General features: G+C 48.3%; 1 protein-coding gene across 1 annotated transcript in view; it reads right to left on the reverse strand.

The window, feature by feature from the left end:
• The window catches only part of CCDC85C (coiled-coil domain containing 85C), a 109,652-nt gene that overhangs the window by 16,258 nt on the left and 80,961 nt on the right, over positions 1–12,433 (reverse strand). Inside the window, exon 3 of the mRNA XM_066188781.1 lies at positions 10,064–10,165. Within this exon, the coding sequence (XP_066044878.1) occupies positions 10,064–10,165 (102 nt within the window). The remainder of the gene's footprint in view (positions 1–10,063; positions 10,166–12,433) is intronic.

Raw genomic sequence — 12,433 nt, forward strand, 5'->3', positions numbered from 1 at the left:
GAACCAGAGGCTGTGGAGCTGTGTGTGACCCATCCTATGCTTCCTCAGCAAGTAGGTGCTCTTGCTTCTCTCCAAACCACTGTGACTGCTCAGAACACTCGAGATCACTGTGGCATGGATCTCTGATGAGTTCAGCCACAGACAGAACAGTCCTGTCTCTGCTGCCAGGATGGTTCTGCGACTGTAATGTCCTGAGAGCGTCCTGATGAGACTCTTTGCATCCCTCAAGGGAGGACAGTGCCAAGTACTCCCATACCCAGGCCATTTTCCACTGGGAAAACGAGAACAAGAGCTATTCCTCTGCTGTCTCTGTGCGCCACTGAACACATTTCCCTTTCAGCCCTTGCTTGCTCCTCCATTTCAAGCAGATCAGTGCTGAATATTTGCTGGTATCAGTGATGGGACCAATGCACTTCTCTGAGCTTACTGCTCCCATGTGGCATCAGTCCCCTCCCCATCCCACCCACCCCACGCCGTGCACGCTGAAACCACAAACTCATCAGAGAAGCTCAATGCTATCTGAGTCCCCCCCAGAAACCTCTCCCTGGAGCCTGCAGGGTTTGTCTCCAAGTTTGTATGGAGAGTCACAGTCCAGCTGTGTAACTGACTAAGAAAAGAGAGAGAAACTCTGCAGTCTTTCATGCCAGAGCATCCTTGAAACAATAAGCTACACACAGGGGATGAGTTTTCCAATTCTCTGTTGCTAGAATGACACTGACACCCTCCAACCCAAAGCAGAAAACAAAGCAAATCAAAGTAGCCCCATTCACCACCCCAGCCAAAAACCATCAGCAAAGCAATAGTGCTAATGTGAGAAAGAAAATCCCCAGACCACAAATACAGCCAATGATCCTTTCCAATCTGACACCAAAAAAATGAAGAGCAGAGGCCTCAACTTGCAGCTGCTGGTGAACATCTGCTGCTGTGTCACACCACGATGTCATTACCAGTGTCTAAGACTAAGTTTCCTAATGAATCCTTGCTGGCTCTATCTGGCTGCATGGGATGTGGTCCAGCATTGATGCTGACAAGCACTGCCATGGATACTCCATTCCTGTGTATTTGGGGGACCAAAATTAATAAGACTCTCTGCAACAGGGCACACTGTGAAATCCCGATAATGACACACCTCCACAGAGGTAACGTAAGGCTTAAAATAGGAACATCTCTTAATAGCAGTGGGAATGCTTTGGAACCCAAGAAGATAAGAACCTAGCTGGGGATGACAGGTGTTTTCTCTTTCAGATGTTTTGGATCAGAAATTTAAAAAAAAAAAAAAAAAACAAAAACCCACAAAGAAATTGTGATAAACAATTTCTCCTTGATTCCTCCAGGGATCTGAAAAGACATGAGACCCTGGGCCTTCCATCAGTTTTCAATCTCCTTTTGCTCAATTATATCGTCGTTTAATGACACCCTTTCCTGCCTCACCTCCAAGAGAGCTACTCCTGATCAGCAGAAAGACTGCAAAAGGCAGCATTTCAAAACCCAGCAGAGAACATCATGCTGGTTTTACTTCAGCCAGAAGGCACAACCTAGGCACTGAGAATGCTTCAGACCAACGTGGAACATATGAGCAAATATTAATGCTTCTGAACCTCATATCTTCCCCTTGCCTTCTATTAATTTTTGCCTCCCATTTCAAAAAACAAGCATTTAGAATTCAAATTCAAACCTGATTATATAAGCCACATTTTTCTAATGGCATAACTCAGACAACATTAAAGCTAAATGGAGTCATATCAGACACCGTGAAGTTTTATTGCCGAGACAGAACACAGAAAATAACATTACATCAGGCACTGTCAGGCAGCTCACAATAAAATTCCCAGGCACATCTATTTATCTCACAGTGGTTTTGTTTGCAGCCCGCTTACCCAAGTTTGAAGTGTACTTGGACCCTTCCTTAGCACCTGTCACCATCCAGGTGTTTTAAATAAAAAATCAATAAACAAAGGTGTCAATGCCACTCTGCAAATTAGGAACCGTTAAGAGACAAGCAGGAGGCAGTAACATGCCCACAGTTCAAGGAAAGTGGGTGGCAGAGCCAGGCAGTACCATGGAGAGATGCCACGACTGGCACCCCAGCCCTGGTATGCCAACAGAACAGGGGGCCCAGCACATTTTTGCTTTGTGAATGGCACATGTGGCTACAAGTTTAAGCAAGTGCCTGGAGGAGCTCCAGCCAGGCAGTGCTGGGGGCAGATGGGGAAAACCAGCAGCAAAACCAAGGGCTGAGAGCACAAGGCCACTGTGGCATTCGCGAAGGGAAGGCAGGGAATGCACCAAAACCCTGAAGAAGAGTAGCACAGGCAGCACCAAGGGCAAGCACTGGGCTCACAAGGACTGATAGCCATTCAGAATGAGAAATCTCCCTTCACACAAAGATGAGCAGCATTCCTGGGTGATCACACACAAAAAAAAATCTCCTGTTACGACCAGCCTGAGAAATTCCTTGGGCCCCCTCACCATTTTGCATCCCGGGCCACATTTCCCGTGCCCCGCTGCCCTGCAGCTGCGGAGGGGTTAATGGCTGAAACAAAGCGCCGGCAGCGCTGAAGCGTGTCATGACTCCCGGCTGACATTCCACCCTCCCTTCCTGCAAAGTCCCTTCCCTCCCTGCTGCATCTTTTCATGCCCTCGGCAGCTCTGCCATTGCCACTACGTGTGCTGCTCCTGAGGGAGCCCAGCTCCTCGCGTGGCCCTGCAGGGACAGGGCTACCTGGTGGCTACTCTGGCAGCAGCCCCAGGGCTCCTTGCTGGCTACAAGATTTCCTGGAGGCACAAAGAAGCCACCTGCGCTGGCTCCTCTACTGACCACACCTTTCTGCCACTCCACTGCAGATTATGCCAGACCTCTGATACTGAGCATGGGACACCCTTGCTGGAGCCAGGGAGCACCGGCATGTATCCTGTCTGCCTGGCAGATGATCCAGAGCAGTGATGGTGTCTGGCTGTTGTTGTTCCACGCCTACTGTGCAGAAAGCCTGCCAGCATCCAGCTCAAACCGAACCACCAGTTCCCTTCTTGGGCCCATAAATGGCTGCACGTTCCCAAAGACACAGTGAGCTGCCCTGCAGCTGCAAGCACCTGCCACCAGGCACAGAAGAAGGAACCTGTGGAAGATTCCTAGACAGCCCCCAGCTCTACACAGGTCCTGGCCACTGACCAGTGAGTTCAGAGCCATCAGTACTCTGTATTAGCATCTTTCTTATCAAATCAAGGGACTTTATTGCAGATGATAATCTCCTTTAGCATTACTTAATTTGCTGCCTTTAATCATAGAGAGCAGCTGGTCATGTAAACATTCAAATCCATGAATTAACTGCTGGATCCACACAGGAGCCAGACAGAGCCCGTCTGTGTGTCTCAGCCACCTCCTCCTTCATCTTCGTGGTGTCCCCAGCACGCGAGGATGTCTAACTAGTAAAAACAAGGACTTACATGGTGCTTTCTGATTATTAAAGAAACAACTTAACTGTTTCATTGCTTTCTCAGCAAACATCACAAACACCCAACAAAAGAATAGCTCCTCTCCCTGGCAGGCATGACACAGCGCTGGCTGTACGGGCTGTGCTGGGGCACAGAAGGGAAGATTTCAGGGAATGCCCCGAACCGAAAAAACAAAGTCAGGACATTGTTTGCAACTGGATGTCATTACAAACAGGAAGGGTGTCTTTTCTCAGCACTGAGTGGATGGCAGCTCCAGACTCGGGAGGCTCCTCGGAGCGCGCAGAGCCGGTGAGTCAGCCTCCTCCGGCAGCGGTGGCGGAGAGGAGCGGCCACTCCGGGCTGGCGACAGCGCTGGGCTGCTGGGACGGGTGCACCCCGGTAAAATCACCACCGACAGCTTCAGCTGTCCCCTCGGACTGTGAAACCCTTACCGACGTGACATATTCAGAGCAGTTTCAGCCCGTAACCACCTGACACAGGAAAACAGAACAAATCTGTCCGGGCAGAGCAACCCCACGCCGCACCCGCAGACAAGTGCACTAACTCTGACTGACTCACAGGGGCACTGTCAGCGTAAGGATTTTGAGAGGAGCTACTACTTTTGATAAAGGAACGTCAACACATTTGTTTTCAGAAGGAAACGGTGGGCATTTTCAAGACTTTCATGATTTTGAAGCAAATCTGATTTGGGGATGATGCAGGTGAAAGCCTCTAAGTGGGCAGAGGATGCATGCAGGCACAGGAGGATACCTGTGCACGCTGTATGGTCCCTCAGGTCTCCATCTCAGCCTGGCTGCCCTTCCAGATCTGTGGCAGAGCAAGGGTCTGTTGTGCCCCTGCCTCTCCCCCGACCCACTGCCAGCCCCACACAAAGGTACATGAAAAATGAGCATGAGAACCTACAGCAGATCCTCAAAGCAGATGAATTTTTCTTGCTTTCTGTGGTTACTTGTACGGACAGATTATGGGCACAGCCTGTCAATGCCTCTTTTGCTCATCAAATCCCCAAACTTTGACACTGCCAAACTTTGTGCTGGTTAGCTATCATGAGGAAAAAAGCCACCCACTGCTCAGAGCCTCTGCAATAGCAGCAGATGAAGGGCAGCTGCTTTCAAAAATGGATTGGTTTGTTCTCAGCTGCTGGTGATACACCCTGAAGCTTCACCATAGCAGTCCCTGGGCCATAAATCCTAACAAACCTTTCATTTTACTTTCTCTTCCACAGCTCCTGTTGCTGCAGCAGCAGATCAGCTACGTTGAATTTCTCTTTTTGTCTGCTCAATAACATCCTGGTGGTATTAGTGAAGCCAGTGGGACGGAGCTGCATCTGCCATGCTTCTCACGCTTCTCTCAATCATTGCTTCCCCCTGCCTAAAGAGGCAGCATGGCCATCACTGATGTGGGAAGGTGAGAAACCAGCCTAGAGTCATCTTCTGACACACACCAGCTGTGCTCAGCTCACCTGACAGCTACAGGGGAGGGGTGCAGGGATAGACAACGCAGGGGACCATCAGGGCACTGCACAGGATGGGGTTCTGCAGCAACAGAAGGGGTTGAAGGCATTTTGAGAGGCCACAATGAGATGTTGAAGATGCAAATGCAGTCCTGGGGATGCCAGAGGCACTGGGCAGCCAGGGATCCTCCTGTCCAGGGGCTTCATGTAGCACTGTGAGGGGTTGGGAGTTCCTTGCTGGCAGTGGAGGCGTTGCTGTGCTGTGCTGGGACACCCTGGGGCCCTGCTAAGGTCCCCAGTGCACCAGGGGATTCTGCAGGGGCAATCAATGCTCCAAGGGTTTCCCTGACTCTTCTGGGTGCATCATCAGGACATCACAAAGAGAACAGTGTGGTGATCTTTTGCCATTTCAAGCTCGATTTTAAAAGTCAGGTTTGTTCTACAAAGCTGATCCAGCTCTCCCTGAGAGAAATAGATTTACTCACATGCAGGCTGAGGAGGGACTACAAAACTTGCTCTCTGGGTTTCCCAGAGTGACCCAAGACCAGGCTTGGGCCACAGTTACATCTCCTTGCCTACACCAGGTTGGTTCAGGAGCCAGCTTTGTCCTTCCTCTGCAGGGAGCTGAGGGAGAGATACAGAGTTGTCTTCTCACTTTGCTTCTGCTTTAGCCCTTGTACTGAACAGGATGGAGACCACTGCCTTCCCAGCCAAAAGGGAGAGATAGGACTGCCATTGGGGCTGGGGTTTAGCTACTCTGTGCCCTCACCTCACATCACTCTTCACCACTGCTCTCACAGGCTCAGCAGAGAGACTTCAGCCAAGGACTCATCATCCCTTCCCACTCCATCTAATGGCTTCTCTTTACACCTACAGACCACAAACATTTGGGCTTGTTTTTGTGATCGCAAGTGCGCCATCTGGCAAAATGAAATACACTTCCCCCGAGCAACCCTACAAGGCAGAGGTACAAAATGTGACTCATTGTGACAGCATGGTGGGAACCAAAGGAAGGGGCTGGTGCTGCAGCCAGGCTGCCAGAGGTATCTCCCAGGTTTTGCATCCTTCAAGAATGCTAAGGAGTGGGCACTGGAGAAAAATACAATCAGAAATAGTGTCAGGAAGCCAGAGACTCAGCAGCCCTCTAAGTTGAGTGCTCTCCACTACATAACCCCACTACTACTTCTTTGCATTTTCCTTTAGACCTTGTTGGTTTTTGAATAGATTTAGAGGGGAAAAAGAAATTGTGTCTCCCCACTCTGGTCTGTAGTCTATACAGACTCCCGAGAAAAGCAGGTTTGAATACTCTAACAGAAATCTCTCAGAGTGTATCTGCAGGTACTTTCCCCAGGGATTCCCAGTTCCAGACCCAGGATGGTCTCCAGTCACCACCTACAGCACCACAAACCTCCTGCACCCAGATAGGGAACCACTAGGAGTTCCTGCTCCTCAGCAAGGGAACACTACGAACTCAGTAGAAAAACTTAAGGAAGGGGAAGGTGATGATTATTTTAACCTAAAATGTCACTCACATCCACACACCTACAAACACACATTCATATGTTCACCAAAAGGTAGTCAGGGTCACTGTGTGTGGCACAGAAAACAAGGGACACCCATTAGCAAGTCCGAATGAGAGCCCTGGCATCTCTCCTCATTGACAGCAAAGAAATGGGTTCTGGGACATCTTTTTCACATGCCTTAGGAGTCTGTGGTTATTACAGGCTGATCTTTATCTCAGCATCTTGCTTACCCTCCAAAAACTCTAGGAAAGCTGCTGCCTGTTGCCTTCTTTCCATCACTTTGGTCATCTTATCTACTCCTTCCTCTTGGAACCGCAGGAAGAAAAGCCATGGTGTGACACTGCTCCACGTTATCAGGGAACCAGTCCCTCTGCTGATGAGCCATCTGTGCCGTGGCCTTATCACAGCACAGACCTCCCAGCCCTGACACAAACCACACATCCTGTGGTGTTTACCCATTTGTTTGCTGCCAGTCACGTCCTGGGCCATCAGCACAGGCCAAAGCATCCCTTCTTCTAGAATTCCTGCTGGTGTTTTCACACACACTTTTCCACCCACACTCCATCCACACTAGCCTTAGTATTTCCATTACAAATCTCTACAGTTACTCCCACCAAAGGCAGGATTCCCATTATAAATCACACAAACACTCCTAGCAGATTTTAAGTCTAAGCCAGCCAGGCTAGCCCTGACTGCTAGCAACAAGCTGGTTCATGTTTAATGGTGTTCTTTGCCAGTGTGGATAAATGGTTCCTCCAGGCAGCCGGTTTATGAGCTTCTCAAGGTGATGGTACCTTCAGCTATAGGACCATTAGCAGCTCTCAGGTCACCTTCTCATGCCTGGGCACTGTGAGGGGCCTGTGGCACAGCCACAGGGCAGCGGGCAGGTACATCAAAGTCTGCACGGAGCATGTGTCCACAGGACAGCCAGAACACCCATGAAGAGGCCAAAGAAAAGAGAGAGGTGCAAGCTCTGGGCCATGTCTCAGCCCCCACACGCATCCTTAGCTGTGCTGCAAGGGTCTTGGATGTTCCCCTGGATGTGGGGGGAGTGAGCAAGCCGCTGTGTGGGGTTTAGTTGCCAGCTGCAGTTAAGCCATGACACCCAGATGCCAGGTGGGCCACAGAGTCCTCAGCAGGGCACGGCTTACAGGTGTCTCATGCCTGGGACATCAACTTACATGAGACTGAGCAGCTCTAGAGGCTGCTGGCAATGGGAAAAATGGAGCCAGCCTACACAGCTTAGTCTCATCCCAGGGAAATGGCAGGTCCTATCAGGAGCTTGTTGCTGCCTCCTCTCATGAGTCCAAGCCAGAGGAAATTACCCTCACCTCCCAAAGGACACAGGGAGCCTCTGGCATTCCATGAAGTGGTGCTGGGTGGCGGTTCCCAGAGCTGGAAAGACTGACCACCCAGCTATCAGTTCCTTCCCTTGCAAAGGCCAGGGTCTTGTAGGCCAGACTAACTCCAAGGACTGCTGTTCCCGGATAGCTGGTAACCACTGCAGACTACAGAGCAAATCTATAATTACCCATGTGCATGAAGCCCAACGCACAGAGTGCAACTGTGAGTATTTTTTGCTTCTGTATCTTGAGTGTGCACTGGTGTCCCTGATCCAGGACACATTAGAAACACCCAGCTGTGTCATTAACTGGGCTATGTCAGAGCCCTGCAGAGCTGCAGTGATGTCTGCTTGTTACCTGTGTGACAGCGAGGGATGTGCCGAGGAACTTCCCAAAGAGTAGTACAGGCAGTGCCAATGATGAAACCCTGAACAGATGTGACAGCTTTGAAGCTGACACCAATTGTCCATCACTCACCCACATGAAGCCTGTACAGGCACAAAGAAGAATGATTTCCCACAAACTCATGCCTGCTATTAAAAAAAAAAAAGCCACAGAGAAACTCAGGTACATCTAAATGTCCACTTCTGGGCATGCTCAAGTAATTCAAAGACATTTGCACGAATCTGTGATCATTATCCTTCATCACAAAAACAGTGTATCATGTCAAGCCACAAACCAAAGGGATTTCAGTAGGGATAAGTAAATAAATGGCTACATAAGTATCTCAGGCAATGTGAATTTGGATCCAAAGCTGGTTTTGTTTTTTCTCTATCAAATTCCCGCAAAGAAGCCAGAACACAGCTAGGGTGACAGATGAAAGTGAATGTCACACAGCACCCAGGCCTCTCCATAAACGCCAGGTGCCATCTCTTCCTTGAGGAAGGAGAGAAAACAGGGACAAGTAGCCAGGAAGGGCTCCAGCAGGCAGGACCATCTGCCACCACCCCTCACACAGCCCCGGTGAGCTGCGGGGGCCAATGCTCAAGCAGAAAACTCTCATGCCAGCTCCCATCCCAGCACAGCTCCTCTGGAGAGAGCTGCTGGACATATCCCAGCCTGACTGACAAGATAAACATAAAATCATGAGTAGCAGCACTCCTTGGGGCAACCAGCACAAGCTGAGTGTCATCAACCTGGAACAAAGCCGGGGATCAAAAGCCTAAGCACCAGGGAAGCAAAGCAAAATCTCCAAAATTTTAAGGCTGGCACACCCAGACAAACATCTCCAGGTTCAAGTCTCTCTGCACTCCCTATAAAGTCTCCTGTTTTTACACATGGCGCACAAAGTTAGAAACGTGAATATTCACCTGGACAGTTTTATCCTCCTTTTTTTTTTTGCTTGAAGCATCTCCTTCCATCCTGCCATAGGAAGGGGATAGGCTTCCATACTTGAGTTTTATTTATGCAAACTTTATTAAATTATTATTGTGCCCTTCCTTATAACTGTAAGAGATACACTAAATCTACAGAATGACTATTTCCCAATCAAGCAGCCAACACATGACTGGTCCTACAGGACATGCAGCTCTGCTGACCAGTGTCCCAGACATGGAGCAGGGAGACTCTCCAGCTGTGCTACCATCAGGATTTTGCTCATAACACCCACAGCCCACTCCCACCAGGAGTCTCTGACAGTTTCTACACTCCTCCTGTAATCTGGAAAACAGTATCACTATGCAAACGTAGAGGCCCAAGCAGCCAGGGAAAGATCTGGAAGGCAAACATCTGGCAGGGCTCAGGATCCTCAGCCATGCCTGGCACATAGATGCCCTGGCACAGCAGCACAGATTCCACCTTATGCAAAAGGCTTTAGTCAAGATTCTTCTGTGGTTTGAGGAGCAACACAGGCAAATCTTAGGAAACACAAACTTCATTTGTGATACAGAAAAACCTAAGGACCTACTCACTAAACAACCCTGTCCATCACTGCCAGACACCTGGCAAGCTTCCTCCCCAACCAGCTTTTTTACTGCAGGCACAGGGCACTTACCAAGAAGAAGCTGCAGGTGTAACAAGACTCACCCTAGCTTCAAAAGATTCACAACAGTGACTGCCAGTTGACTGAAACCCCATGCTGGGAAGTTGTTGAAATAAATTCAGGCAAAGATTTATGTTCCAGGGGCTCCCCATCCTCCTAACATCTGCAGGTTTAAGCTGCATGTTTGCAACACCAGCCTAAGGGTGAACAACCACTTGGGAGGGCTCCCCTGTAATCTGCCCCCTCCAGCCATGCCCACTTTTGGGGAAGCCCATAGCTCTGCCTGTACAGGTAAGGAAATGTCTCTTACGTTTTGCAGGTCTTGGTACTGTGGCAGTGACGAGAGCTGCGACTCAGAGTGGTACGGGGACAATCCTTTCCTCAGAGTCCTCAGGTCCCCCGTGCTGGACTGCTGCAAAGATAACAGAAAACAGGACAGTCCATATTAATGAGAAGAAAGAAAGCCGTGCCCCTCCTGATGTCCTGGCTTTTCCCATGACCCCATCTGTCCCCCGACTTGTTCTCATTACGTCTCTCTGCACCAACAGCGGCAGTGAACACTGTAATAAAATGCTTTTTCCATGTCCAGTCCTGGAGAAAACACCTGCAAGCAGTTGGAGGTGAACTGTTCAAGGTCTGCTACATTAAGTGATACAGCAGGAAGGCATTTTTTTTTAACCTAAGTTCCTACATGCTCAATAAAAACACTCCTTAAGAAGTACATAAAAATATTTTTAAGACTTCAGACTAAATCAAAATCAGCAGAAAATCCACAAACCCCAAACAAACAAACAAACAAACCAAACAAAAAACCCCACCCAAAAAATCCACACGAGGAGACATTTTCTAGATTAAGGGTTTGTAAACAGTATTACTACGGTTCACATAAGCTTCCAAAATGGGTTACAAATTTGCTTGCACTCACATTTATTTGAACATGGTCAAATAAATGAAGGTAGTCTATAAAACCCTAGAAACCAGAAAAATGCAACCAATAGTCTGCACTCACAGGGGAAGAAGCACTGGGTGTTAGGAGTACTGAGTAATCTCCCTGGGACAAAGTTTCTGCCTTTTGTTTTTAACTTTCTCTGTGATCTTGAAATGTGAAGAATGAGAAGTGTTCCTCATTTATAAAAGTGCACCCAGAAAAAGCCAATATACAAGTAGCCAAAATCAAATGTCTGGGAGAAGATTCTATCTTTATCACCAATAAACATCCTCATTAACTTTTCATATTTTTAAGAGTATCAAGCAGTGCACTGTCCTCTATTTTGAAGCTAAAAATCATGACCTTTCAGATTTTTATGCTCCATTAAGACTTTCGACTTGCATTTGCTACAGAAATGATGTTTTCTACTTCAAAAGAACCAAAGAAAAGTCATTGGAGCAATAAAATTTAACAGGAAATCTCATAAATCAACTCAATTGTATATAAAAACCCCACAGTAACCCAAAGGCCTGAACATCATGGAGACTTTGGAGACTGTTGTTGTGCACAGATCTCTGGAAATATTGCAAGTTCATTTCCATTTCACGCTCAAAGAGTGCATTCTGAGTGGAAACATTATTTTCTATCAGTGTCAGAAATATTTTCTTGTAGCTACAAGGCCTGTTTTAGTTGACACTCAGCTTTGGTTTTATTTCAAAATGTTGTTTTCTTAGGTTAAAACTTCTACAGTGACCCTGTGCTTTCACAACCATTCTGGAGCCCTCACCCTATCAACTTTCCTTTTATAAGCTGTGAAGAGAAGGGCAGTTCTCAAGAAAGCCATAATGAGAAATGGATGCTAGTCCTGTATGACCCAATCTGCTGGGAACTATTGTGTCTCACATGGAATCAAGTGATACAGAATGAGTTCAGCATATCAGGTATCTGGGATTCCCCTGAATTTATGAAGAGAGAAGATGTGGCCTGTATTTCTTTCACATTTCACAACAGAGAGTCAGAGAGATCTGAAGGAGATAACTCCTTCTGAAACTGAAAAATGACTACTGCAAAACTGAGTTTCCACTATCCCTGGGAGGTATATAATTTCAAAGAAAGGCTGGCAGGTCACAAAAGATGATAAGAAGACTCTAAGTTTACTGGCAATGTCCCAGCCATGTGATGTCTCTCGGTGGTTACCCTGAAAGGATTTCACCCTGGCTGGTTGTGCTCCCCTGGCCCTGCTGTGTGCAACCTTTTCTCCACTGCTGTGTGTGCATGGGGACACAGCAACCTCCTGGAGAGGTCCTGGCACCCTGCTACCCACTCCTTTCAGCTATCAGCTCAGGAGCTCAGGCACTCCACCCTGACAACTGTGATGAAGGGAGGGGCACTTGTGTGGCCAATGGAAAAGCAGAATAAGACAGCAGAGCCAAAATGTGAGGTTGTCTTCCTGTGCTGGAGACCCCAGAGGCTGCAGATCTCCTTGAAGTCTCTGCTCCAGAACAGTGCGTGTTGCCTCAGCAGTTTAGAGGCCATGGATTACTCAGACTTCTGCAAACCACACCGAGACCTGCAAGGTGCCACATGATCGTGGGGCACCAGAAATGTTGAAACAGGCCTGAGAAAGAGAAATGTGGTGGACATTTGTTCGCATCCCAGAAACTTGCTGTCCTGCCTTCAAACCTCAATGGGTTGGTCTACATTGGATTCCCCATGTGTTTCATCACATTACAGCTTGTCCTCACAGAAAGT

Source organism: Chamaea fasciata, unplaced genomic scaffold (assembly GCF_029207755.1).
Source record: "Chamaea fasciata isolate MVZ Bird 193981 ecotype frontalis unplaced genomic scaffold, bChaFas1.0.hap1 SCAF_7, whole genome shotgun sequence".
Classification (NCBI taxonomy): Eukaryota; Metazoa; Chordata; class Aves; order Passeriformes; family Sylviidae; genus Chamaea; species Chamaea fasciata.